This window comes from Chamaea fasciata, unplaced genomic scaffold (genome assembly GCF_029207755.1).
Source record: "Chamaea fasciata isolate MVZ Bird 193981 ecotype frontalis unplaced genomic scaffold, bChaFas1.0.hap1 SCAF_6, whole genome shotgun sequence".
NCBI lineage: Eukaryota > Metazoa > Chordata > Aves > Passeriformes > Sylviidae > Chamaea > Chamaea fasciata.
The window spans coordinates 45104587-45131756 of NW_027094091.1; the positions used below are offsets into that span (position 1 = coordinate 45104587).

The window sequence follows — 27170 nt, forward strand, 5'->3', positions numbered from 1 at the left end:
GGTTAACACCTATAGGTGTTAACCTATAGAAACTCTCATCCTCTTCACCACACTGTTAATTCCCTCAGTAATTTTGATATAGGAAGATGATCCAAGAAATGTTTGCACATTGTTCTAGCAGGGAAGATACATTTTCCTTGAAAGCAGAACCCAACAGCCTCAGACTGTTCAGTGGCTGCTGCTGTGCCAAATTATTTTTCCTTCTTGCCATTGCCATCCATTCATACCTGCTACAAGATAACTTGCCCCCTCCAGCAATGTCAAGCACCTATAAGCCAAGTCAGTTCAGCTATAGGTAATTTCAAAGTAGTTAATGTTGTGGTGGTTTTGTTGAACCAACCTTCATTGGTTTTGTTCTTTCAGGTATTATATGCCAGCCATACACAGAATCCAGTACATAAAGGGGCTACAAGACAGCTGAAGGGGGGCTTTGGACAAGGGCATGGAGTGATAGAGCAAGTGGAAATGGCTTCAAACTGACAGAAGGCTGGTACAGAATATATACCAGGAAGAAATTCTTCCCTGTGAAGGTGCTGAGGCACTGGAACATCACTGGAAGGGTTCAAGACCAAGCTGGGTGGTGCTTTGAGCAACCTGGTGTAGTGGCCCTGTCGTGGCAGGGGGTTGGAACTAGATGATGTTTGAGGTGTCTTCCAACCCAAGCCATTCTATAATTATAAGGTACAAACAGGTCTGGTTCTGTCTTTTGGGGACTGTGCTTGTGCAGTTGTGTTTTCCTTCTGTTATACTCAAAATAGAAGTTTTCCTTCCATCTGAAATAAAAAAAAAACCCAAAAAACAGTAGGCTGAAGCAAAATTAAACAGTAAGAGAGGAATTAATCACTCCCCTGTTTAGAACAGGATGATGATTAAAAAAAGTCCGAAAGAACAAGAACAAAACAAACAAATGAACAGCCATACCCCAAAGCACAGAAGGATATTTTTGGTACTAACCTTGCTGGTGCAGTTGCTAACACAAATGTTTTCTGACACAAGTGCATGTTATTAACCAGTGTGTAACAGTTAAGCCATGGAGGCTTGTGTACTCAGAGCAAGGCTGGGGAGGTGATTACTTCTGGCTGCACTGATTTCAGGTGGGTTTTGCAATTCTGCTCTGCTTCACTTCTGAAAAAAATGCCTTCATAAAGTCTGGCAGAGAGCTGAGAGCTGAGGGCATTGGAGTGGCTGGAAGTGGAGAAATCCAGAAAAACCTGAGCCTCCTAGTGCTGCAAGGCTTAGTTTGGCAAGTGAAAGGATATTCAGTTGCATTCTCACAGTTCAGCCTCTTGATCAGGGAAGAGAATTCCCAATGGTGTCTCTGAAGCCACTTCTCACTAAACAAATAATCAGCTCTAAGGAGGAGTTCTTGACTCAAAATCATATAGTTCAACCATTTACTGAACAAAGTGATCTTATCTGCCTTTTAAGGGGAAAACTAGTTTATGACAATAGAAATCCTCTTAGGTCATCAGCCTGTACCCTGAAGCAGCCTTTCTTGTGTTCTTTTTCCTCCTCACTGTTTGGTTTCTTGGGTTATTTTTAGTTTACAGTTGCAGTCACATTTACAGTGGAGATGTGTGCAGCAGGTTGAATAAGCTGCCTCCCAGAAAATGAGCACATTTACACTGTCCTGTTTGATTTCTTGGTGAAAACCTGTGAAAATCTGTGACTTTCTGTGTCTGTCTATTGCTTTCTTGGAGAAACTTTCCCTCTGCTGGCAGCACTGATGGTGGAGACCAGGACTGGTATGGCCAGCTGGGAGGATCTTGTGAGTCTGTCGTGTCCAAAGTGTCACCCGCTGCACACGTGAGCAGGAGCTCGTGCCAGTTCTCAAAGCTACGGCACTTCCATGTGTATTCATAGACTTGTTTCCCCTGCTCATGGTAGATGATTTACAGGAGCACAGAGCAGAGGCTGCTCTCCAGTAGGACATTTAAATGCTGTGTGACTTTGCATTTTGGAGGATCATTTAGCCTTTGAATTGTGTTTACCCTTATGGCTTTCAGGTTGAGTATCTTATATATGAGTGGCAGAGCCCCAAAGCCCTGGTTTGGCATCCCACATCCCCTCACTTAGGTTTTGCTATTTTTGGCAACTCCCATCTCTATTCCTCCACAAAACCAGCTCCCACCTATCACTCCCATTAAAAAATGCAAACAGTACAAAGTTTAACAGGACCTCTACCAGAGTTTTCCTGCAAGTTACCTGCTTGGAGGTCCCTCTGCCATTGCTTTGGCTTCACTAAGTTTGAGCTGTAAATATACTAGTTACAGCTGGAACAGCATCTGCAAAACCACTTCCAGCCAGGTGTCAGTAACATGGCTTTGATTCAGACTTTGGGAACAGTATATGACTGATTACGATGATTTCCAGCTCCTACATCTTTAATGAAGTGCCTGCTAAAACAGAAATATCACAAACCTCTCAAAATGCTTATGTCATTTCCCAGTGTTAAAATAGCTGGTGCTTTAAAGGGTACCTGTGGGATACAGAATGATAAATCTCCTCTGACAATCAAGGTTACAAGGAGATCCAGATCTGCAAAACGGCATCAGTACTGTGAAATTTGTTTGCTGAGCTCCCTTCCATCTTCTCAACACAGTGTCCTCAGGCATGGAAGGAGGGACCGGTTTGTCATCACAGCATATGGCAGAGCAATCATGTCCTCCTAAGTAAATGTCAGAGAAAAGCCATTCCCACTCCTGAGAAGTCAGGGCAGCATGGACATGCTGCTGCATGCATTCTGCTGATGGATTCTCATGTGTCATGTCCCAGGAAGCTCTTTCCTCTCTATAGCTGCCACCTCCATGGCTCAAGGACAGCCCAAGACCCTTTAGTTGCTGAGCTGAAAAGAATCAGGGGGGTACTCAGAAAGCATTGCTCAAGTCTGATCACCTCCCCTAAAAACCTTTTTTTTGAATCCAGAAAGTAATTTGTTTTAACAAAATCCTTACTGATTTGGAACAGCAGCTTCATGTTCCTTCTAGAATGAAGTTAACATTTTTAATAGGGAAAGTATTACATAATCAGAGAAAAAAAATAGAAATGAGAAGACTTGAACACCAACTCCTGGTCGCTGCACCCTCCCCAGAACTCGTGCTCCTGGCCTCTGCTACAGGCAATGCATTTCTGGGACCATGATGTGTTGTTGCCTTGAGGTCCTTGAGGAACAATGTCTCCCTGCCTACAGCTCCTCCCCCTGCTCCAGGCTCCTTACCAGCTCCTTCTGCTGAAAGTGCATGGGGACTTCACTGCAGTGGGGCTCCAGCCAGCTCCGTCTCTGGCAATTTTAAGGCAAGCCATATTCAGAAGCAGGGGGATGCTTGGGCTGCTTGCTCCCAGCATGGGTGCAAGACAGAGGAAGGTGAACCAGCGCAGCAGATACTGTTCTGACAGTCTCACTTTATGAAGGCTGCTTTGTGCTGTCCCATTTCATCTAAATAATTGTGTGCTCTGTGTGTGCTCCTTGGAAAGCTTCAGTATTGCACTTACTGGCTTGTCTATTACCTCCTTCTTTGTTATTTTATTTGTCAGAAGCCAAGCCGTCATACTGTGAAGCTTTCTTTTCTTAAAGGTTCTCTCAGCACTTTTATTCCAACATTTGGGTTCCTAAAAGTCCAGTCTCTCTCCTGTAAGATGGCTAATTGATTTGAGCCCATTAACTCGATTTAATATGTAGTTCCACTTTACCCTGGCACAGGTCCTTCTGCCACGTCTGTGCCCTTTGTATTTCCACGTTATTCCCTCCACAACCCTCTGTCTCCCACCTGCTGTGCTATGTTCTAGCATGCTTGTTCCTCAGATTCCCAAGATTTGTGCAGAAGGACATGAACAATCCCACTGCTTTAATTTTCTTTGTAGTCCTATGGCAACATTTCCCAAGAGTTTGTCCAAAAAGTCCCTGCCACCTCTGGCCAGTCAGCCACCCTGCTCTGGTGTTGCACTTAAAATGTGGCTGTCTGTCCCCCCATGTCACCAAAAGCACTGCCAACCTCAGTCTCCTGATCTCTGTGAGTTTATCCACATTAGATAAGGAAAACAGTTGTTTTCAAGGTCTTAAGTCCAAATTTCTACTTTCTCATTTGTCACCTTCCCAAGTGACAGGAGTGCTTTCAGTTTTTCAGTGAAATCTCTGTTGTAAAAGTAAATCCATGAGCACAAAGCAAGGCTGTACAGGTGTTAGTACCTCACCAGCATGCACTGGACATAAGCCAGTATCTTGGGCAGGAACAGGGATGCCCCTTCTCCCCATCAGCTTCATCCTGTCAGACAGGGATGTCCCATGCTAGGCTCACCATGTGGGCAGGTGCATCAGCAAGATGTGTCCAAGCAGGAGCTGTCTCAGACATTGGCTATCCAAATCGCCTTTCTTCAAACCAGCTGCACTCCTTGTGCTCCCTTGACTTGCTGAGAGGCTGGCTTTGATGGATGGGAGCACCCCGAAATTCCCACTCCCACCTCAAAAGCATAGTCAAAAGTCCTCCCTGTCTTTCTTTAGTAAAATGAGACCGGCTGGGCTTTTGATCATCAAAGTTTTCCTGTTTGGAAGGAGGAGGAGCCATCTAGTCATGGGTTCATTGATTCCCTGCCCAGCAATGTTTGCTTGGGCACAGGCAAGCCGCACCTCTGATGACTAACAGGCAGTGCTCTCTCTCTCTTTGATATACTATCAGCTGTGTTTATCAGAGTATCAACACAACCTCCCCACTCCAGGCCTCGCCCCTTCTGGCCAGCTCTCTCTGCAGAGCAGGCAGGGGCTGCATGAGAGCTGAGCTCACCTCTTATTCCAAGGAATCTTAACAGCAGGTTTTAAGCTACTTATTTACTTTTTTTGGTCTGTACAGGAAGTCTGAGCTAAAAAAAAAAAAAAAAAAAAAGGAAAGAGACAGAAGTATAATTGCTCTGGCACGCCTGCATTCCTACTTCAGTCTCAGACGGGCAGACACTCTTTCTTGTTGGAGCCAGGAAGAGGATCTGATCCCTGAAGATCATCACCACGAACGTGTGTAAGTGAAACCTGCAGCCATGCTGAAACAGATATTATCAGACATGTACATCGATCCGGAGCTGCTGGCTGAACTCAGTGAGGAGCAGAAGCAGATCCTCTTTTTCAAGATGAGGCAGGAACAGATCAGACGGTGGGAGGAAAGAGAAGCTGCTGCAGAAAAGATTTCAGCAAAGAAGCCACTGCCAAGAAAAGGTAAGTCTCTGCCTCCTGGCTGCTTCACCCTCTGGCACATATCTGGCCTAGTCAACTGCTTCCTAGAAATAGGAAATAATGTATCCTTATAGCAATTTCTTCTCCAAGGGACATGGCATAGGCTTATTTCCAAACATAACTAAATCCACCTGCAATGGGGTAGTTTTGGCCAGGCACACAATGGCTTTTATGCCCTGGCCCAGACGTTCTGTCCTTGACCAAATTTCTCAACTCCCCTAGCTGGAAAGACAGGGTTTGTTTGCCCCTAGGAGATGCATCTCATCAAGTTTCCCACTAACTGGTGCCTCTGAATTGGTCTTTAACATAACCATGGATTTGAATATCTGTCCTGAGGCACCAGATCTGATGGGCAGTTCCCACTGAGATTTTACATCTGAAGTCCCCTTGCCAGGATTACACAGCATGCCGGCTGCTAGGAAGATAGCTCTCTTCTCCCAGGTCTCCCCCATGTGCTCTCTTTGCAGGTAGCTCACCCTCACATAGTTTGGGGTGGACAGTGGTCAGGAATTAAACGAAGAAAAGAAACAGTGGTGATTCTTCTCCTTTGCTCCCAGACTCAGAAATGCCTCCTCCACTGACCTGGCTCAAGGGTATGATAAAATTGGCAAGTGCGGGCCACATCCCAGTTGAGCTTTCTTCATGTACAGTTGCTTTTGGGCGGTCTCTGTCACCAACAGCAGCTGGTAGGGCACAGCAGGTGCAACTCAGGCCCTGCAAAGAGCTACCCAGCAAACAGCATTTGCCAAAGAGCTGCTTCTTTTCCAGCCAGCAAGAAGTCAGTGACATGGAAACTCGGTGCTGACAATGAAGTGTGGGTGTGGGTGATGGGTGAGCATCCTTCAGATAAATCCTATGCAGCCATCTGTGAAGAGATCCAGGCACAAAGAGCAAAGCACTTAGTGAGAGAGCAAAGCCAGGAGGACAGGTAAGCACCCTTCAGCTGCAGGACTCCATGGGCTGATATGGAGGAGAAGGCTTTTGTCTAGGGACACATAAGCTGGAGTCTTTTCTGTAGGGGCTGTGGTTAGCACCGTCACACTAGCCTTGCTGGCTAAAGGCACAGGCAAAGGCTGACTTTCTGAGAGGACACACAATGCTGGTGGAGACCGGCTGCAGCCTGAGACTTGCCCCGGCTCACTGAGCCTCCTGTGACATGGGTCCTGCATGGGACCCTCTGCAGACCACAGGAAATGCCGATGTTGTCACTGCAGCAGGTGACAGGCTTAGATCGCTCTGATTCACCAGCAGGTGCCCAGGTACAGCCGGACAACAGTTAATCACCACAAGCCATTAATTTAATTACTCACCTATCTGATTTGGAGATATAGCTGCCTATGCACATGTGGCTTCGTTGCAGCTCTGCTCACGTGCAGCCTCCTCACAAGATGCTCAGACATCAGAAAGTGACTCCCTCCTAAGTCCTCTCTCTCATGCATTTCAGAGAGGTTGACTCTTCTGCAACATGGTCTCTACACCCACAGACAGGACTTCTGGCTGAGACAAATCTTCCTGGAAATAAAAAAACCACTGCAGAGAAAAAGGAGGAACATGGGAGAAGAATGACTGATATTGATACAACAGGAAGAAACCAGGAGCTCACAAAGGTAGCTTTCCATTTTCCCATAACTATAAGAAATGTGTTTTTTGAGGTCTAGGAAGCAAATCCTGGTTGCTGTGAATACAAATCTGAAGGAAAAAGCCATCTATCTGTTAAAGCTTTTCTACTACAGAAGAGAAGAATCCGTGTTGTTACATCCTTCCTTAAGACTTGGGAGGTCCATGTGCTGTTCTCAGCTGGGACAGATCTGCTCTGTACCAATGGATAAATTACTCTGAATTCCTTTGCTTTCATTCTCTCTGGGTAAAACAAGGGGTGCAGTGCTTTTCCTTCTGCACTGTGGCTGGTTTGGATGGCTTTTGGGGCAAGACCAGGGAGGCTATCCTAGGATCTTTAAATGGAAGGTCACAGCCCTCAGACAAAAAATTTACTTTTATAAAAGACCAAATGAAGATAATTTTAGCAGAATCATCTGACATGGATATTTTAGGTGGTTCTTGGGGTTTTTCATCTTCTAATACAGAAAACAGCTTATGACCTTGATAGCGCAGGACAGCTCCAAATGCAGTAATAGTGTCTGCTTTCCTGGGGTGTTTCATTACAGAAATTTTTTTCCAGCAATAAATACGTTTGTGCTTTTTAGCTGGCTACAAAAAGCCGTTTCCAGAGAAAAGAAAAAAAGAGGAGTTAAATTAACTACCCATGCAACCACAATTGAACAAAAGGAACAGGACACCCTGCCACTTTAATGGGAGAAGTCCAATCTCATTCTGGTGTTTTCATTCAGCCTTGAATGAACTTGTATGAGTGTATATTCTTTTATCATATAACCACTCTGTACTATGGTATAAAAAGTCTGATAAGAGAAGGTTGGGTTTTGGCAAAATGCTCTCCTACTGCCACCAAAATAGTGAATGGAATTCAGAGTGACTACCTCTTTTATCAAAAGCCTCTGAGTCACATGGGGTTTTTCTCTGCACTGTTTGCTAAAGTTGAGCAACTATGTGGGAGATTTTTTTTTTTTTGAAAGGAACTTATTAGTCAAAGCTGACCAAAAGAAACCAACCAAACAAAACCCCAAAAAACAAGCAAGCCATCACCAAAAATCTAACCCCCTTTCAAAGTCTTGCACATGGGAATAGATAGGGGTTGTATATTTTCCTTTCTTTTCTGTCATTATATTATTAGTAAATTTTCCCAGGTTTCTGGGGCTTTTGCTGTTAGAAGGAGGGCTCCAGACTGAAGTTCCCTGTTGTATTTTCTAGGCCTGGAGAGAGGCTTTTTCCCACTTCCTGCATTAAAATGTTTTCTCTGAGATCTAGTTCCCATTTAACCTGAGAGATCCAGGTAACATGCTGCAGGGAATAGGGCTGATCTACGAAAAAAATGCTGTTTCACACACATTTGAAGTTCCTAGTTTCCTGTTGAGGAGAGGGAAGTAGTAAAGCCATGTTCATATTAAATATTAGCCAAGTAGGTGATGGAGCTCAAAGGAAGTGTGACCTTGGTAAGCAGAGTAGTACAGTTAACTTGTCACTTGTCGTGCCATGGGAGGCAGTCAGGGTCTGATGGGGAGGTGAGTGGTTGTTTACTGAAAGCCCAACCTAACAGTTCCTCTGCAGAGGCAGCTCTCAGCTAGGGAATGCTGGCTGGGCTGGTTTTCAGGGAAGAGAGAACATGAAATATCCAGCCAGTTGGATCAGTTTGTCAAGTAGGAGTTTGCAGCAACCCAGCCACAGCTGCAAACATGCACAGGCAGGTAGACAGCAGGTTCTGCAAGGGATTACTTGAGAGGAAGGGAAAAAATGGACTGCTCCCTGGAAGCACTTGGGAGCATTGTTTAGCAAATCTAGGCATGCTTATGGCAATCCTGACACCCCTGAGTTCTTGTCCTGTGACATGTTTGGCCAAATATGATGGGAAACCACCCCCTCAGTGTTTGTCAGAACAGGCTGGCAAAATCTGTTAACTAATGTCACATAACTGCTTTTGCATTAAACACCTATTGCACCAAAAAAAAAAAAAAAAAAAGCAATTGTCCTAATCTCACATTTATTTCTTACCGCTCTTTTGCTCTGCTCAGAGGGGAACCAGAAATGTTCACCAGATGCTGGCAGATTGTCATGTGAGGAAGCATAGTTTCCAACAGGTAAGCAGCAACCTATGATGCTCCTAACACATTGAGTGGAGTCAGTGCTTTATCCTAGAGTCCCAGTCAGCTTCAGAGCCTCACGCGACCCAAGACTGTTTTCACCTTTTGGATCAGTTTTATCCAGTATTGCCATGTTCCTCATGTAAGGTGTGATGATTTGGAGGTGATAAAAAGCAGGCCAGGCTGGCAGACTGGGGAGTAGCACAGGGAGATGTTCCTGATGATTTTTGGTAGGTTATTTTCTCTTCCTGCCTCAATTGTCACCTACAGTAAAGACAGAGGGTCTCTATGTTGTTGAAATTGGAGGGATTCAATTGGTAAAGGATGGAGTTCCCAGTATTTCAAGGCTAGCTAAAAAGCAGGGCTAAAGCTTGCCTGAGACAAAGCTGAACATACTGTTTCTTTCACAGATGAAGGAAGCACAGAGGAAAAAAGCAGAAGAGATCACAGCCCCCCAGGAGCCAATACCACAGAGCCACTCCAGCACAGAGAGCCAGAGAACGTTGCAGAAATCAGATGAAAATGAGCCTGAATGGCAAGAATTCTGTAAGATCTTAAAATTACCTTTTCCTGTAAGGCTTGAGAAATCTTCGAGCTCTGTGGGGTCATCTCAACCCTTCTCCTGCCATATTAGAGCTGAAAAATAGATCAGAGGCTGGAGAGTATTGCCAAGAAATACAGCACTGTATCATCAGAAATATTTCTGAGTCCACGCAGCATTGAGACTAGAGCTGGGCAGGGAAATGGAAAACTTTTCCAACTGATACGATGTTAAAACAAGCAACAAATAGGAACCACATGAGTACAGCCACTGCAATTAATTTTAGACAAGAAGCTGGCCTTTTGTAGGACTTCGCAGTAACATTGCTCTTGAGGACAAGGATAATGGGTAATAGGTACTAATCAAAAAGGGCTTCCCTGTCATTCAAGCAGGATCTCACCTAAATAAAGTCCTGCTGCACTGTCTCATGTAATGAATCTCAGTGATGGAAAGGAAAATGGCAAACAGTATGAAACTTGCAGTAGCATTCATCACTTCTGCCAAATGCTTCCTGAAGGAGAACCTGATGCACTTTTCTTCCCAGTTCCCCCCCTGCTGCTCAGTAGATGGCAATGCTGTACCACCAGTTATTTCCATTTCAGTCTAGGGGTTTTATTTTTCTGACTGATTAAAAAAAGATGCTGACTGGAGAGCTGGTTACTCATACAGACTCCAGGGTGAGACGGACCTAGAGAATTGAGGCAGTTTTACAGGAAAAAAAAACCCAAAAAAACCAAAAAAACAAACAAACACAGTCAAGTCCTCCACTTTCCATAATAATTTCAGCAAGACTCCTTCCCACCTTCCAAAATTGATTAGCACTTTAAGATCCTTCAAATGATTGATTTGGGGTAATTTCAGCAGCTTCAATTCCATAAGCCCTGCCTGCCCGCCACCAGTTTACATGAAAGGCACTACAGAAATCCATGTCTGAACCAGGAGTCAATATCTGAAACAAAACCAAGAAATCTCTACCTACAAAGGTACTTGGTACCTAGAAAAAAACCACATTTTTCATCTTGTCCCAGAAAAAAAACCTGGTTTTTAATCTTTTAATGGAATAAAAACTGTGCCGCTTAACGTGGGAGACACGAGGCAAATGGTCTCACAACTGATTGAATCTTTCAGTTTATGGAATGGGCTATTCTTCCATTTCATCAGGCAGGAAGATGATCAAAGGATAGCAAGCTTTAAACTTGCTGCTTGTTCGCTCCTGTAGGATTCCTTTTTTGTTCCAGTGCGGAAATCCAAGGCAGCAGATGAGAAGAGACGCTCCCTTGCACGGCAAGCCAGAGATGACTACAGGAGACTTTCACTGCAGGGCATCCGCAGAGGGAAGCAGGCAGATATTTCCAAGGGTGCCACAGCAGGAGATCGGCGACCACTTCAATATCCACCTCTTCCCCCCAAGCCTAAACTTCCACCTCCTGCAATGGCAAATGGGAGAGCAATTAGGTAAAGAAGCCCCTGTGCACTGTGGAAAGGAGAAGGTATTCTTTTGCTCTAGCATGGGATGGTTGAGAAGGGAATAGTCAGTTTTCCCCCTTGTGTGGAAGAGACACCCAGCAGGGAAAAATACAGAGCCTAGGCTATATTCCAGCCTAGGGAGTGATGAGGCCTTCAGGTGTTCATTCCTAGAGGGTAACAGGTTATAGTTAGTAGAGTGTCCTAAGCCTGGAGCACATAGAGCCCCTATGATGCCAGATGTCCACTGAAAACCATATTCCATACAGCTGAACTGGTGTAAGCTGCCTGTTTAGGGCTGGTCTTAAAATCCTAAGCAAAATGTAAGTCCTGCACAGGGACTCAAAACCTGAAGTTTGAATCTGATGCACATATCAGAGGTCTTTTCTAATAGGAAAGAGGGAGTCCAGAGAACAATCTCCAATTCCACAGAAGAAAGCATCATCAAGTGGTTCAAAGAGGAGCAATTCCCTCTCCGAGCTGGCTATCTGAAAACCACAGACACAATAGCACCTTGGTTCCATGGTGAGTCCTGGGAATTTCCACCCCAGCCCAAGTGTTTAAGGAGTTTTTTCTGCTAACATGGCTGCTAACACAGGCTGGGCTTGGGAGTAAAGATCCTATACTGAAATCAACATACAGCAACTGCAATACCATTCTCTCTCATAACACAGCAACAGTCCTTTTGAGCTCTCCACATTTGTCATTCATCGTTGGCCAAGTGTGGAACAGTTAACAGAGAGCAGTTGGCCATGGCTTGTTACTAGCAATGGCAGCACTTTTCTTGGGCTACTGGGCGAGAAAATGGTGAAAGGGATGGAAGTGCCATGGACTGGTTTTAGAGCAGATTTCCTGTGAGAACTGTTCTGTGTTGAGTCCTGCACAAATACTTTTCTCCCTTCAGTTTTGTGTTTTGGTTTTGAACAGGTATTCTAACCTCTAAGAAAGCAGAAGAGCTTCTGAATAAAACAGCACCAGGGAGTTTTCTGATCCGAGTCAGTGAGAAAATCAAAGGCTACGTGCTCTCCTATCGGTCTGTGGAAGGATGTAAACATTTCCTCATTGATGCCTCCAGTGATTCCTACAGCTTCCTTGGAGTGGACCAGCTGCAACACTCAACGCTGGCTGACCTTGTAGACTACCACAAGGTGATCATCTAGCGATGCATTCATTAACTGTTTAATTGCCTCAGGGCACTTCAAAATAAGAAAGAATAGATTCAGTTGTTTTGAAGTAGGTAACTAGACCCATTTTAACTGCTGCTGGGTATCTTGTGTGCTGCTCCTGACTGGTACAGCCCAGGTGACTTAATACATCTCAGATATCTTAAATTTGACACTCACCCTCAAAGCACACAGAACACCTTGAATGCAGGGCCCAAGTTACTTACAGGCTACTTAGCATAAATGTTGATGAGAGGTGACAGCATACTCATGCAAACTCCTTTCTTTTGTATTCTTGCCATGGTTAAGGGGCACTGGCAAGTTGGGTAAACACAAAATCCTGCTTACCTTCAGCATCAGCATGAAAGAGAGCAAGGTATCTTTATAATCTCAAAGCAGGCAAGGGGTAGTACTGAGCAAAGTTAAAAGGTAGAAGGGAAGGAGAAAGGTTGGCAGGCTCTTGCAACAATAACAGTGGTGTTTACCAGCACCGACTGCAGTTACATGGGTTTCAAGGAGAGCCAGATGGATTGTTCATTTGTTTACTACAAGATCTACCCAGGGACAGGACAATAATTTTTCTCATAGGCTCATTTAAAATCCCTGTTTCTTTTAAATAAGTGCCTAGCTTAATACAGACATGACTAAACAAAACTGGACATAAGAACAATAGCTATGCTCATTTGCTCTATGGAACTCCACCTGGACTGCCTGAACTTGCTTCTTGCATGATTTTCACAGTTCAGGCTGAAAGCATTAAAAGCAGGAGTTACACAGGTATTTGTACCAGAGCAAAAGGATTTAAAGCTTGGCTGTGCATAGATACATCAATTACAGAGCCAAGCCCACAGTCTGCAAAGAATCCTGCAGACCTCCTGCACTACAGCACATGAGGGCAGATGAACCCACTCTGCCAAAGTGCCCCACTGAGTTCTGCTTATCACCCACCAGGGGACCATGAAAGAAGGCAAGACCCCACCACGCATCTGTTGCTAGGATGGAGAATGAGCCTGGAAGCAGAGACTGTACTATCAGGAAATTCCCTGCTTCGAACAGGACTTGCCTAAGCAGAGGGTGTGTGCTCTCTCCAGAATCCACCCTTGTCCCTCCCACAAACACAGCCAGAAGCACAGTCCACAATCCCTGGTCCTCCTTTACCTTCATGCTGCACAGTCCTGGCTCCAGCACTTTCTAGGCAGGGCACCATTCCATGTCAGAGAAGCTGTAGTTTCCTCAGGGATGAGCACAGCTCTTTCCTAGAACTGCCAGAGCTGTGTCACTGAGTTTTGGCACAGAGCACAGACGTTGGGTTATGAAGACAGAGGGCAGAGGGCCCTTCCCTGAGTTCTCCAGTAAACTGAGCTGTATCACACTGTGGTGGGAACACATCCACACTGTAACAGAGGCAGGAAGACTGCTGTCCACCTTGTGAAGTTGTGACAGGCAGGGTCTGTTGGAAAGCTGATGTTTGATCATATTCTATATTAACAGGATGAACCCATCACTTCCTTGGGGAAGGAGCTGTTGCTTTACCCATGTGGCCAAGAGGACAAAGAGCCAGATTACATCTCTCTCTTTGAATAAACCTCCTCATCTCACTGGGCAGCCCCAGGCTTGTATTCACAAATAACGTGGAACTGAACTTGGAACTAAAGCTGCTGATACTTACCTGAAACCTTAAGTGCCTCTATTTTTTGTCCTTCACAACAAAGAAGGAGGAGTGTAAGTATTGTTGTGTGCTACAGGATGCATCAGCCCAGCAAGCTGCAAAGCACTTGGATACGCCCCACAAGATGGAGAGAATGAGTTGACGAAGTAATGATGAAGTTGTTGAAGTAATCAATTGAACAGGGAGATACTGCCATGGATTTTCAGTGGGTTTTTGTAGGTTTCTTGGGGGACTTCTGTATTCAAGCTGCCTTTTGTTCTTGAATGCAAGGTTGTGTGCCATCTGGGAAATAGATTAGTACCTACAGTTGAATGAGATTTTACCTTCCTGAAGGCACAAAACAACTTGGAGAGGTGAATCGATCTTGATATGTAATTTGCATAATGTGAAGCTTAATTCTATAAAATGCTGTGTCCTTGGAAGGAAGGATGTTCAGCCAAACATCCAAGCAAACCCTGAGTGCCTTTCAGTGAAAGGTGCTCTCTGTGACAAGAGATTTCCATGAAGAGTGAGTGCATTTTTTAAACTCCTCTAGCCTCTGAATCTAGATCCTCACTCTTTTAACCTGTATTTAACTCCCACAAAGGCCTTTCTGCATTGGGAGGTATTATCTTTTTTTAAAAGGAAAGGAGACAGGACAGAGGCATTTGTATGAATGACTACCACGTGTACAGAGCCTAAAAATGTAAGAAGGAACACCTATATCAGTATTAATACAGTTTACAGAAGAGTTTTTTGCCAGTAAAGAATGCTATTTTCCAAAATGGAGCTATTTATTGCGAGTTGTGTCCCGATTACTGAGATGCATCTGGTGTAAACCTCATCATAGAACATGTTCTTTCAACATAATATTCTCTCTTCTTATCTGTTACAATGCTCTTTAAATACATCATTCAGAAGATTGGGAGAGAACCTGGATAGAATCACATAATAAATTAGTCTTCATCCAAGTTCCTTCATGTTGTTGCACATGACAAACTCTGCAGCTGAGGGTTGTGATGTGAATCTGCAAACATCATTTTTTGGAGACACTGTCCTCAAGTACTGAACAAGAGTTGATCTTGTTTCAGTTGTTTACCTTTTTTTACCTGTTCCCTTTTTTCTGTTAGATCAGGACTACTGTACTTAACGTGAAGAAGCAGTCAAAACTTTCAGTCTAACATTAATCTGGGTTTTGCAGAATACAGATTTAAAGAAATTGTGATAATCTGGTCCTAACATTTACAACTATGCTGACAGGTAGTGTTCATTCCAGGAAAGAGGGGATAACTGCACTCCAGTTACAGCAGGTGTCACTTGCTAGAAATAAAGCCTTAATGTAAACTGAGATTCTAAATGTAAAGACACTTGGCCACTGCAAATGACTTACTGAGCTTCTTGAGCAATATATTGCATGTATCAAAGAGATAATTTCAATATAATTTGCATCAATCATGAGAAAGGGTGTTAGATTATTTGTAGGGGCGAAAACATCCCTCCTTCCCTCTTTATGAACTGTTTCTTTTAAAAATATGGTCAAAATGAAAGGTCCTTCAAAAAAACATCTGTTTTCATGTGAAGGATGTGTCATAGCTGATATCTCACTGGAGACAAATTATGAAATGTTTTGCAGACCTATGGGCTGGTAAAGACAGAGGAAAAGTATGCACAAAAAAGGCATTTTGAGACACAGGGTGTTAACTTGCAAAATAAGATGCAGGCTGATCTGGCATGGACATAGCAGGACACAATCAATTTTAGCTCTAGGGTCTTTAGTAAAACTCCTCAGGGTTTGACCTGCTGACAAGTGGACCAGTAGATTCACTGCCTTTTTATTAAACTACCTATTTGCAAATATTGTCTCAGTAGAGCCCAGGGAAAACCACTATCCATGTTCACATCATCCCACATGTTTGAGTCAAACCTCAGTTTTTCAAAGACCCACTTTTCTACTGTGAGGCAAGAAATTTGAACATTTAGATTACTGCACTGACTGCAGAGGAAACTACTTTGCTAGAACAAAACCCCCCTCAAGACTGGCTTTTTTATTGCTCCAAAATCCAGTTACCCTGAAAGTCTGTGGAGCAAGGATATCTTGCAGCAGTTGAGAATCAAGGGTGATGACATACCTTTGGGAGTTTCTCTGTAAAATCTTTCCTTCTTCAAGGGATGCTGTGCAAGGATTACAGGATAAGTCAATTTGAAAATTGCATGCTGGAGAGATCATGAATCCTGGAGGATTCATGGCAATTTGTTTTGCTCAATGCCTTTAGCCAAAGCATGCTGCAGTCATCAAAAAGTAAAGCAAGGAGCCTGTGGATGTCCTCCTCCACTTGCACAGGGCCATCTCTAGTCCCTCCTCAACCAAAATCCAATCAGTTGTCATTCTGAGAAAGATCACAAGCTGCTTTGGGGACAAGGAAAGTAGAGACCTTCATAACAAAAGCTGCTCTGTTGGCTGCTCGCTTTGGATTTCACCTTTTTCTGACTGGGCTGGAAGACTTGTTTGAGCTCCACCTGCCTGACAGAAATGTAAGTAACAGCAGCTTCCCTTTCTCATGCTGTTCTTCACCTCTCCTGTCAGTGCAGTCTCCACCTCTAAGAGAGCCCTGCCAGATCTCTACTGTGATTAGATTGCCCTGCACATCACCGATGTGGTCAATGACTGTGGGCTGGATCTCTCTATCACTGATACCATCTCAGCTCTTGCCAAAATGGCTTCTGCAGCCAAAGAACAGAAACTGCATAGACAGTATTATTCTTGGTAAGAGGAACAGCATCGCTGTGGAAAAGGACATAGATGAAAATCACAAAGGGGCTATTTAAAAACATAAGTTGCAAAGCTCTGACAGGATCTGGATGATGTGCTTGCAAAGGTACCCCAAGTAATGAAATGCTGAATTTACAACTGCCCAGTGGTTAGAACTGGAGATTAATAGAGGTTTGAAGGGACCTCTGGAGATCATCTGGTCTAGTCCTGCTCTACAAGTGCAACTGAGGGAAGACTGAATAAAACCATCATGGAAATAGTTAAGGTGAGGCTTGAGGTAGGCTATGATTACAAAACTTTCATAGTATACAACACCCAGTTTCAAATTCAGGTTTAAGTGGAACTGTAGGAACAACCTTTGCCTTGGAGCAGCTGCGTTACCAAACTTTCATATGCACTCAACAAGCCATACCTGTCTCCTCCTATTGCATAATGTTTGTAAAGTTACTTCATCCATGCAAAGCCCTTTATAAATAATTTATCACGTGTTTTGGGAACAAAACAGTTCTTTGGAGGATCTACTTGAGTGATTGCTCAAGTTTCTATGGTAAGTGATGTATTTTGGGCTTGAGGTTTTAAAGTATACAAAGTTTCTATTTTTTTTGTACTATTCTGTTTTGGACACTTGGTGAGTGCAAGGCAAGTGCAGTGCAGATCCTTTGCACCAACAAAAGACAAACACATATAAACCTGTCCAAGGAAAAAGGTACTTAATAGCAGCATGGTCTCTGTCTGCAGAACCTGCATGCAGTGCTTTCAAAGGAGGTTCACAGTGCTCTTCCTACTGCACAGCTGCACAACAGAGTGGTTCATTCATTGTTCAGTGCTACCTTTCTTCCCCCCACCTTTACAAGCTAAAAATCAAATTAGAATCTGGTTCAGACTGCCTTGAATTAATCTGAATTTGTAAAACAAAGAAACTCCTCAGAGAAACAGCATTTAGGTAAGCAAATGGGATTTACAAGCCCATGCACTTCTTGTTGGCTAGTATATATTAAAATGGTAAATAGCAGTCAGCATTAAAAGAAAATGCTTTATAAGGGCAGTAACTCAGACTTTCAACAGTTTTAGGCAATTGCAACAAAAAATATTAAGAAGATTACTAATTTTTACAATTATTACCTATAATTATCATTAGAGAATTTGCAGGGTCCATTACAAACATTTCTTTTGTTAATTACAAAAAGCTTTCTATACTCTGGGCAAGACTCTGTATTTGGTTTAGAAGAAATACTTTGGTATAAAGTCGGAAAATGTTCATCACTGTGGGTATCTGGCATTTGGAGTTTAGGGCCTCCTACTAAATCAGTACTGCAAGTTGATATGTATTTCCTTTTCTTCAGCATGATAAAGCTTCTGTATTCCAGTGCCCAGATTGTGTAGAAAAATCACTTAACTGAACCCAGTTCCCATCCACAGGAACACAGATCTGCAGAGCACTTTCCAAGCACTGGAAGGCTGTACTATTTCCTACTAAGGCCAGAAGTAGAAAACCTGAAGTGTGGCAAAATAATTTCCAAACCAAACAATTTTCATTTAAAAATAAATCTTGAAATACATACAGCATTCTAAAGCAGAAATACACAATCTGATTCACACAATACAGATATGGCTCATTGCTTTTGGTTCACTGTCCACAGAGAACAAACAGTTTCAACCATCACACTTGACCAGTAAGGTTTTGTCTTTCATAAGTTTAGAAAGCACTTTATCTGAATGAACTGGGAATGGCCTGTTAGTGCCCTGCTGCTGTTCCCCCATCCCAACCCCTTAAAGGAAAAGTATTTTTTGGTCACTCCAGCATTACCATGGTTAACAACCAGATGTCCTTCTCAGAGCAGGAGTCTCTGTACTTATTAAAAAATAGCCCTTTTTAGATATGTCAAGTTAGATGTAGAAAATAACTCCTAGTTATTGGCCCACCAAAAGGTCAATCCTTTAAATAACTGTACACATCATACAAACATTTCAAAGGAAAAGCACATCCATTTGTTAGTGTGAAAACCACACTGGTCACATAATAGCACATAATGTTCATTATCTTTGTGATATGATCTTGAATCGAATCAAGTGTTCAAGTCTTCCCCAGAAGCAAGTCCTGAACAGTCAGGATAATGGAGTATTTAAAAGCCCCATTAGAATAAAAACAAAAGTAGGGAGGACAGATGCTTTCCCTCTTCTTTTGCTGCCACCCTACTGGAATCTCTTTCAGTCTCATCCCAGTTTTACTGGTTAAAACCTCTTTTCCAAAACATTCTAAAGTCCAATTCAGAGGCTTTAAACCACCCTTTCTGGATTCATGTCTTCTTACTGCTCAATTTCTGTCTGTGCAGGTGTGTTTCAATCTCCTGCTTGAAAACAAGCATCCCAAGCTGGCCATGAGAAGCCTCATTCATGGCCTTGGACTGCATGCACATTTTGTACTGCTCTGGGGTCAGCTCATCCAGACACTGCTTCTCATGCCACAGATGGAAGAGACCCCTGACAGGCGTTCGGATCACCATGAGGTTGCTGTGAAGGTACTTGCGGTACAGGTGCACATCTTCACCACCCCAGCCTTTAATGTCCAGGTCAAAGCCACCTGACACAAACAAAATTTAAAATAAAACTAGAAATCTGTTAGCAAACTTGATGTTAATTAATTGCACTGCAGCTGTTTTCTGGCTCCAGTCAGCCCTTTAAAATACACACACTTTCTGTGAACATCAAACTTCCCACCTTCAAATCTTTCACTATCAGACAAAAGTTCTTTATTTGTAATTTTATTTGTAAGCAGTGCTTAGATTCTGGTAATTCTGTGACACCTAGGAAAAGCCTGGATGTCTTACCACAGCAATGCTGCAAATTAGTGACCCAGATATATTGGCAAAGGAAAGGGAGGCTGATCATAATTTTCTATATTTTAGAAAAAATGCAGGTGTATTGGAGTGTATTTTTCTTACCTATGTTGATAAAATCAGATCTGTACTGGCAAGTCATCCCAAAACCAAAGTCTCTCCAAAATCCAGTTTCTTTTTTAATAATCTGCATGGAGGGAAAGGAATGTTTACATAGAAACAGAAATGTTTTCAGAGTGAGCATTCTGACCTGGATGTGCTCAGAAATAGAAGCAACTGCCCTTTTATTCTTCCCCAGGTGAATCCACCGCTGGTCCTGAACCCGTTTTTGTAGATACTCGTTGGATATATCTACCCCCCCCAAAACAGCTGTGTTCTTAGCTATCATGGATAACCCCCCTGATCCAGAACATCAGGTTTTGCTCCTCTCCTGCTGTTGGAGACCAAGCAGAACAATATCACACCTCTGGAGTTTACTCCTTTGCAAGCAAAGCATCCTCCAAAATTTTTAGTTTCTGTGGGATTCACACCCGATGTAAGAAACATTGGTCAACCAGGGAAGCCAGACTCTGCTGTCAGAGCAGATGATGGTATCTGCATTGAGGACCACAAGAACTCTAGAAGGAAATAGGGGCTCTAATCTGATCTGATCTAATTTTGAGTAGCAAGAATAATTTTCCATTACAGAACTGCTATATCCACATAAAATTTAACTCCAGAAATGCTGGGTGATAGATATATGTCCCATAAAAGCCTTTGTAAAAATGAATGGTTTGTCTTCCTGAGATGGACAATGAAAACATTATGTATTATAGGTAGAAAATCAGAGCACTGAGAAACCATGGCTATAATTTTGAAAAGCAGATATTCAAGTACAGATCTCTAAGGTCGTCATTCATGCATGTGTGTGACCTAAACCAATCTGGTGAGACATCCAAGAGCTTCAAGGGACTGGGACAGCCATTTAAATCCTCGGAGCAAGTCAGCAGTACTTCACACTCTTGAATGTCTGGTTAGAAACCTATCCCTTAGCAGCTGTTGTGGAAAATCATGACTTCCCTTGTGACAGAATTTCAGAGGATGAGGAAAGAAAATTTCCATTTCTGGATTTACAAATCCCAGTATTTCCTTTATGAAGAAATGCTCTTCTAAAATTTTCTCTCCTGATTTCTTGCTCTTGCCTCTCCTTTTTGTTCATAACTCTTGTCACTTCAAATGGTTTTTTTGTTTGTTTTGTTTTGTTTTTATTACTCTTCACATTCCTATACATTTCATTTCTCATTTCTCCTTTCCTTGAAAAAGCCAAGTCACTGCAGAAGTGAATTAAAAGGAAACATAAAGATTATATCTGTCAGGCCTGCACTGTAACAAGAAGTCTCCATCACGATGCCCTTGCCGCAAGTTACTCATGTGCATTAGCATTATTATTTCCCATTAGGGCAAGTGGCTGCTGCACAAATCAAATTCTATCGAAGATTCCTGAAGGATTTGTTTTTCTCCTCAGCAACCCAAGTTCCAGGACAGAGCGCTAACAATGTCTTGTTTTATTGATATAAATCTGGCCTTATGCCTGGCAACTAATGTGGGCTAATAATATAAAAAATACATAAAAATGTGATGGGCTATACTTTTTTAAATCAAGAAGCTTTTCTGACATAAGCATTACCTTTTATGATTCAAATATTAGCTATAAATATTTTCATAATCTTGACACTGTACTTTGTGGAATGTATGCTAGCTTGAAAACTTAACTCTATTTCATTCCCAAAGCACAATTCTTACAAGTTTGAGGATCCCTGACAGGCTCTGAGCAGAGAGAAAAAGCTTATGTGAATCCCATGGTATAATCAGAGCAAGTTTCTTCTGAGAAAAAAACAGTACAAGGGATTTTTCAGACTCTTTGGTAAAAGGCTTTCTGGCTATATGTCTCATAACACAGAGAGCAGCAGACCAAAAAAAAACCTTTAAAATATTTTGGATGGACTTTTCAAACTCTTATTCTTCATTTTTATAGAGGAACTGTGCAAGGTGGGGGCAGTGATGACAGAAGACTGGACTCAGATACCAAGTGATCTTTTTTAACTGTGACAGACCCTGGGCTCACACCACCCCTAATTCCTACCTATCCAGAACAACAATAGAAGCTGGGATGCTCTGGGGACAGTGTCCAGCCTGGGACAGAATGAGCCCTAGTAAGTGCAGTGCCTGGCCGTAAGAGAGGCAGATGTGGCAGGTTAGGACCTGGCCCACAGGAACTGAATGAAGCTGCATAGCTGGCTTATGTTACAGTTTGAAAATTCGGACACTTAGCAGCACTAGTGGGCAGAGGACTGTGACTCACTGACTCTGGAGAGAAGCAAGACTCCCTTCTATCAGGCCTTTAGGTTCAACAACTGTGCAACACCAGAGTTCAGGAAAATGGAGAACAGTGTCTGCAGCAGTGCCAAGCAATGGCGTGGCCACTAACATTCATGTGAACCTCTCTTCTGCGTGCTCTTTCTTCGTCACAACAGCTCCCTCATCACTCAGGAGACTCATGCATGTCTTAATCATATGCCTTATGGCAACGTTTTTAAAATTTTGCTTTGCTCTCACATCAAAAATAAGCAGGTGAGATGAAAATCAGTGGAGCTGTGCTGTGTTGTATCAGTGCCAGAACAAAGTGACAGCTCCAAGCATGTGATTTGGCTCTGGGACACTTCAGAACACACTGTCTGCTCACAGGCAGTTCAGTTGTGAACTGCGGGATGGGAAAAAGGCCACTGTAAGGTGTTCAAGTAAGTGGGAGAATAACAGTAACAGCCCCTGGAATTATCTTTTTACTGACTGATCTGAGGACAGCTCTGCTTCTTACAAATGTCAGGTCTTCAAATGCAAATAGTAATCAGTGATAGGAAGAAATCAGAGCAAGCCAAGGACTGCCACCCCAAGATTGCACACCATGGAGGGATTGTTCACTAGTTAGGAAATTCCTTCTAGCAGAGAAGCAGACATTTTTAAAATTTTTAGTTTCCACGTAAAAACTTCAAAAAGGTTTAAAAGAAATGGCACCAATATACTTCCCAGTGAAATATACCTGCAGAACTCACAGTAAGGTGAGTGTTAATACTTAATTTTGTCTGTGTGGTAGTCACTGTGCACAAGGAATAGGGAAATGCTATCCAAGAGCACATATACCTTTAAAAATGCTTTGTTCAAATAAAAGCAGGCATTCAGAGAAGTATGTACTTACCAGCTGCTGTTCTAAAGATGGGATGGAATCATGGTGACCATAAATTATACTGGGGTTATACTGGCTGAAGAGAACAGGATAAAATACCTTCTTCCCTGGAAATGACAATGGATTATTTTTTTAAAAAAAAAGCTGTATAACACACACTTGTCTTTTACAAGGTACAGTCCAGACCTGACCAAATCCAGACAAAGTCACACAAGTTTTGCACTGAGCCTATGTTCTTTCCATGAGAATGTGAATGTGAGTATATAATTAATAAAAAGATCTTTTTCCAGAAAGCACAGGTGCTGAAGGCAAAAGATTTTATCACAATGGGAGCAGGAACTGTTACAACTGATTTGCAGAAGCTTCATAACCAGTTGAAAGGCAAGAATACTCTGGTGAGGGTTTTTACATAATAGGTAGTACCAGTTGAAAGACAATGCACTTCATGAGAAGCAGTACCTGGCTGTGTGTTCAATCTACAGGAGTTCAAGAATTCGGCTGTGAAGTATATGTCCACATCGCAAAAAAAGAGAACAACATTGTTTCCTTTCCAAAATCGAGCACCAACATCTAATCCTTTGCCCCTGGAAAACTCTTCATTCATCTGGATGAAGGTAAAGTTCTTGAAATTGGCTGACCTAGAAGGAAAATATTCATCAACTTACCCCATTCATCCAGCTCTTAATACAAGTCAGGAGTGGGAACTCCATATGAAAGAATTAACATAGAAATCTATAGTATCACAGTTCTGAGAGCAGCTGGAGGGGAGAGATGTTTGACTCTTGAGAACATTTCCACTATGTCTATCTACATTCAGAGCTTGACCTGTTGTACTCTAGCATTCCTGTCACAGGTTTTCTTCGGGCAGACCTCACAAGAATCCCAATGACATTTAGATAAACAAAAATATCTTCAGCATGCAAATTTCCTGTAGTTACATTACTGTATCTATACAAGGGTCTTCTTCCTACATGGCGAAGACAAGCAAAAGGCTGCAGTGCACCATGATCTTGACAAACACAGCTATGTAAGCAAACTCAACAGAGCAGAACTGGCCAAAAGAATCCAGTTCCTTTGTACTCTAGTGAAATTGTCTTCCACCTGCCTTTGGAAGTCAGCTTTCAGTCCCAACAGTTAAAGCTGCTTTCAAAGAACTAAAGAGGTACCGGTGTGTGGGGGGGGGGAGGGGGAAAAAAAAAAGGCAGTTGCACTGAGGTAAATTGAATTAAAATCTCTCTGCAGTTCTAAAGACCACTGCATGAGACTCTCTATGAGACTCTCTGGGTAACACCATTTTTATTTGATACAAAAAGAAAGCTATTTTCTGCAATGCACTTTAGAACGTTTTGACACAGAATGAGTTTTGAGTTATCAAGTCTCCACTTCACGTAGGATTGCTGTATATGAACAGCACACACCAGATGTTCAGGTACTTACTTAGAGGTATTTTCAAGTATTGATTTGACTTCATTCATTTGCTCCTTTCCAAAGTAAACTACAGTGAGGTGAATTCTCCCATCCTGCTGAATGCCCATTTCCCTGGAGAAAAGAGACAGATTTGTGACTTGTCCCGGAAGTTAGCTTCCTTCAATAACCCACAGCAGCTAGGCAAGGCAGAGTGAACCTTGGAGGCATTCTTGGGGACATGATTCACTGACAGACATTCTTGTCCTGACAAAGCAGCTCACTTTCTCCCTTAGAAGAGACAGAAGTCTTTCTTTCAGGCATATTAGGTACAAGCTCTCTAAGCAGCATTTGTTATAATAATAGGACACTGTTAAAAGAGGCCATCCAGCCCCAGGAAGAATGATCAGGCAGGCAATAACTTCAGCACTCAGGAGAATATGAGAAGGGGGATTTTTATAATACCCTACCTCATAACCTTTAGTTTTTGTAACAGATATTCTGGAGTTCAGATCTTTGGCATTTACTAAAACCTAAGATTCAAGCAGAGATCAAAAGCATAGCTCAAGGGTAAGACCAATCTTAACAAATGCTAGAACTGTGCCCCACTTGCACTATGTTTAGTTAGCAAGACTTCCTCTATAATCAGCAGAGAGATCAGCATGCCCAGAGGGTGATTTCTCCCAAGTCTAAAACAAGATAATCAGAATACTAATCAGAAGGCTAATTTAGACAAGGAGCCCATTTTTAGATGGGTGTAATTAGACAAAACATTCCATTGTAAGAGTCAGTATCTTTTGATAACAGTCTTTTGTGGGCAGCTATTTAAAGTTACATCCAAATTAAGTTCTCTCTCTGAACATCATGTCTGTGCTGAAAAATAATAGTTTCAGAGTAACTATGCTGAAAATTCAACTACATTTCCTTCTTGCCTTTTGTTTCCTTAATATTTTATGTAATGGAGCCTAGCAAAGTATCTGGGAGCACTGATTCCCCTTTTCCTCAGAAATGCTCCTTTGCAACTACTGCATGAAATTCTCATGTTGCCACAATTGTATGCACCCAACTAACAGATTGAGACTCCTAAGTCAGGTATATGCAAATCAGAAACCATGATGACTGGAATATAATTGCCTTTACTGCTAATCACAATGCATTAAGCAACCAAATGCCTTTTAGTCTGTAATCTCAAAAATCACTTAGTGACACAATGAACTGTTATGTAAAAGTAGCAGGGAGTGAGGTCTTGATGACTCCAAGTGAGAAAAAGTAAAGGCAGCATTGAAGGAAACCCACCTGAAATTCTGCATGAATTGCCGAAATTTGCTGGCTCTCTTGGCCAATGGCACAATGACATTAATAAGTGTGTCAGCCATATTGACATTTTCATTTTTCACTTTCATTACAGGACCAAATGGCCGGAATAAAACAATCTTCTTGAACTGATGTTTTGCATCTCCTTTGAAAGTCAGCTCATACAATGTGCCTTTATTTTTTTCTGTGCGGTAGATCCCTGCATAAAAACAAAAATGAAGAGATTTTTGGATTAAAGTTGGGCTCCTGGGGGGAAAAAAGGAGAAAGCCTTAAGTTGCTACACCTAAGCTGAAAACGCAGCAGAGACAATGAGATATTTACTTTTAAACCAATACACAGTCCACCATTGTTTAGAGGAGGCCATCACTGTAGCAGGGACACAGCCGTGGGTTGTAGGAGCTGTTTGATATTCTTGCAGGCACATTCCAAGGCTTGGCTGAGTTACAAACCCCTGAAGGTTACCAACTGCTCACTCTCACTATAACTCAGCAGACATACTGTCCTTATTTTTCAGACTGCTCCAATTGCACACTGCAGGCATGCATGGTAATGGGATGCAGAGGGACTGCAAAGACAGTTTTCCTCTCTGCAACAGGAGGGATTGGGCCATCTTGCAGAAAGGCGATTTCCTGATGAGCACTGGGAGGTTCTCTGGAAAGTCCCCTGATAATATGCAACCAGGCCCCAGTCATCAACTTCACCCACTGCCAGTCAGGACAAAACTCTCCTTTTACTCAACTCTCAAGAGACTGCTGTTTTCTTTATGAATGTCCACTCCTGTTCAAGTAATGGTCTGCAAGGATGACACTACAGTTTGTCAGAGGTTAGGCCAGGATACTTAATTCATACAATCATGTATTTTTTTCCTATATGGAAGGAACTTTTAACATACTTGATGGGTGTAATTGATCTGGTTCATGCTGAGGGCCAGCATGAACTATAAAAGTCTTGATCACGCCCCACTGAAATACTGTAATATCCTAAATGAGATCAAGATGGCAAAAAGGCTATAGATTTTACCCACTCTAAATGATACTCCAGTCCCTACCGTGTACACTGAAATAAAGCTTTTTCACTGGCAAATCCATTAGGTTTAAGAAAGAAAAATTAATGCTAATTCTAACTACTCATTAAGCCACTGTAAACATCTTAACAACCTAATCAGTACAAGAGTATAATTGCAATGCCTTCCATCTCTTGCAGAAGTTAAAAGAGACACGCACAAATGTCTTGAAAAAACTCCTCCTCTTAACTTGTTCTTCTCTCTTCTCTTCTCTTCTCTTCTCTTCTCTTCTCTTCTCTTCTCTTCTCTTCTCTTCTCTTCTCTTCTCTTCTCTTCTCTTCTCTTCTCTTCTCTTCTCTTCTCTTCTCTTCTCTCTTCTCTTCTCTTCTCTTCTCTCTTCTCTTCTCTTCTCTTCTCTTCTCTTCTCTTCTCTTCTCTTCTCTTCTCTTCTCTTCTCTTCTCTTCTCTTCTCTTCTCTTCTCTTCTCTTCTCTTCTCTTCTCTTCTCTTCCTAGGAAGCATAGCTGTTTCTGGTTATGAAAAACAAGACCAAAATGAGGCTTGTTTTTTTTTTAAAAGAATTTCATTATTCCCTGTTGGGTAACATTGCTGGGCATCTGACCCATAGACTGTCAGCTCTGTCTGTATTTCTTGGAAGGTCTGGGTCAAAGTTTTCTTCAAAGAGCAAAGTGACATAATCTCTTCATCTTGTATTGCAGCTTTTACATTGGTATAATCAAATTACTAATGAGGTGCGATTTTATCTGGAGAGAGTTCCATGTACTGTCTTATCTTCACTATCATTCTCAAAGTGTTTTATTCTTAATGAACACTTCAGATGGTTAATAATATATGCAGATCTACTGATCCGTTAT

At 42.4% G+C, this 27170-nt stretch overlaps 2 protein-coding genes and 1 long non-coding RNA gene across 5 annotated transcripts in view; 1 reads left to right on the forward strand and 2 right to left on the reverse strand.

Moving 5' to 3' along the window:
• The first annotated feature begins 1020 nt into the window (after positions 1-1020).
• Positions 1021-15781, forward strand: SH2D4A (SH2 domain containing 4A). 2 transcript variants are annotated; one of them, XM_066186208.1, is made up of 10 exons: positions 1021-1094; positions 4845-5200; positions 5987-6146; positions 6663-6825; positions 8863-8928; positions 9342-9477; positions 10711-10927; positions 11331-11461; positions 11864-12084; positions 13591-15781. In XM_066186208.1, the coding sequence occupies exons 2-10, from the start codon at positions 5026-5028 to the stop codon at positions 13681-13683; spliced, it is 1362 nt and encodes a 453-aa protein (XP_066042305.1). In that variant the 5' UTR covers positions 1021-1094; positions 4845-5025; the 3' UTR covers positions 13684-15781. The 2 variants fall into 2 exon arrangements, with proteins under 2 accessions (XP_066042305.1, XP_066042306.1); XM_066186209.1 differs by lacking the exons at positions 1021-1094; positions 4845-5200 and adding an exon at positions 5695-5811.
• On the reverse strand, positions 9066-10454 carry LOC136291282 (uncharacterized). Its single transcript, XR_010721480.1, has 3 exons — positions 9873-10454; positions 9496-9567; positions 9066-9195 (listed from the first exon to the last, which is right to left on the reverse strand). It is a non-coding gene; the product is annotated as an uncharacterized lncRNA (long non-coding RNA).
• Positions 15782-18027: 2246 nt separating the features above from the next.
• The window catches only part of CSGALNACT1 (chondroitin sulfate N-acetylgalactosaminyltransferase 1), a 40590-nt gene continuing 31447 nt past the window's right edge, over positions 18028-27170 (reverse strand). Inside the window, exons 5-11 of one of the 2 annotated variants that reach the window (XM_066186210.1) lie at positions 26547-26825; positions 25275-25491; positions 24012-24113; positions 23034-23212; positions 22587-22681; positions 19460-19541; positions 18028-19098 (exon numbers count right to left, since the gene is read on the reverse strand). In XM_066186210.1, the coding sequence (XP_066042307.1) occupies positions 18815-19098; positions 19460-19541; positions 22587-22681; positions 23034-23212; positions 24012-24113; positions 25275-25491; positions 26547-26825 (1238 nt within the window). In that variant the 3' untranslated portion in view covers positions 18028-18814. The remainder of the gene's footprint in view (positions 19099-19459; positions 19542-22586; positions 22682-23033; positions 23213-24011; positions 24114-25274; positions 25492-26546; positions 26826-27170) is intronic. The other variant, XM_066186211.1, reaches the window with a different exon arrangement.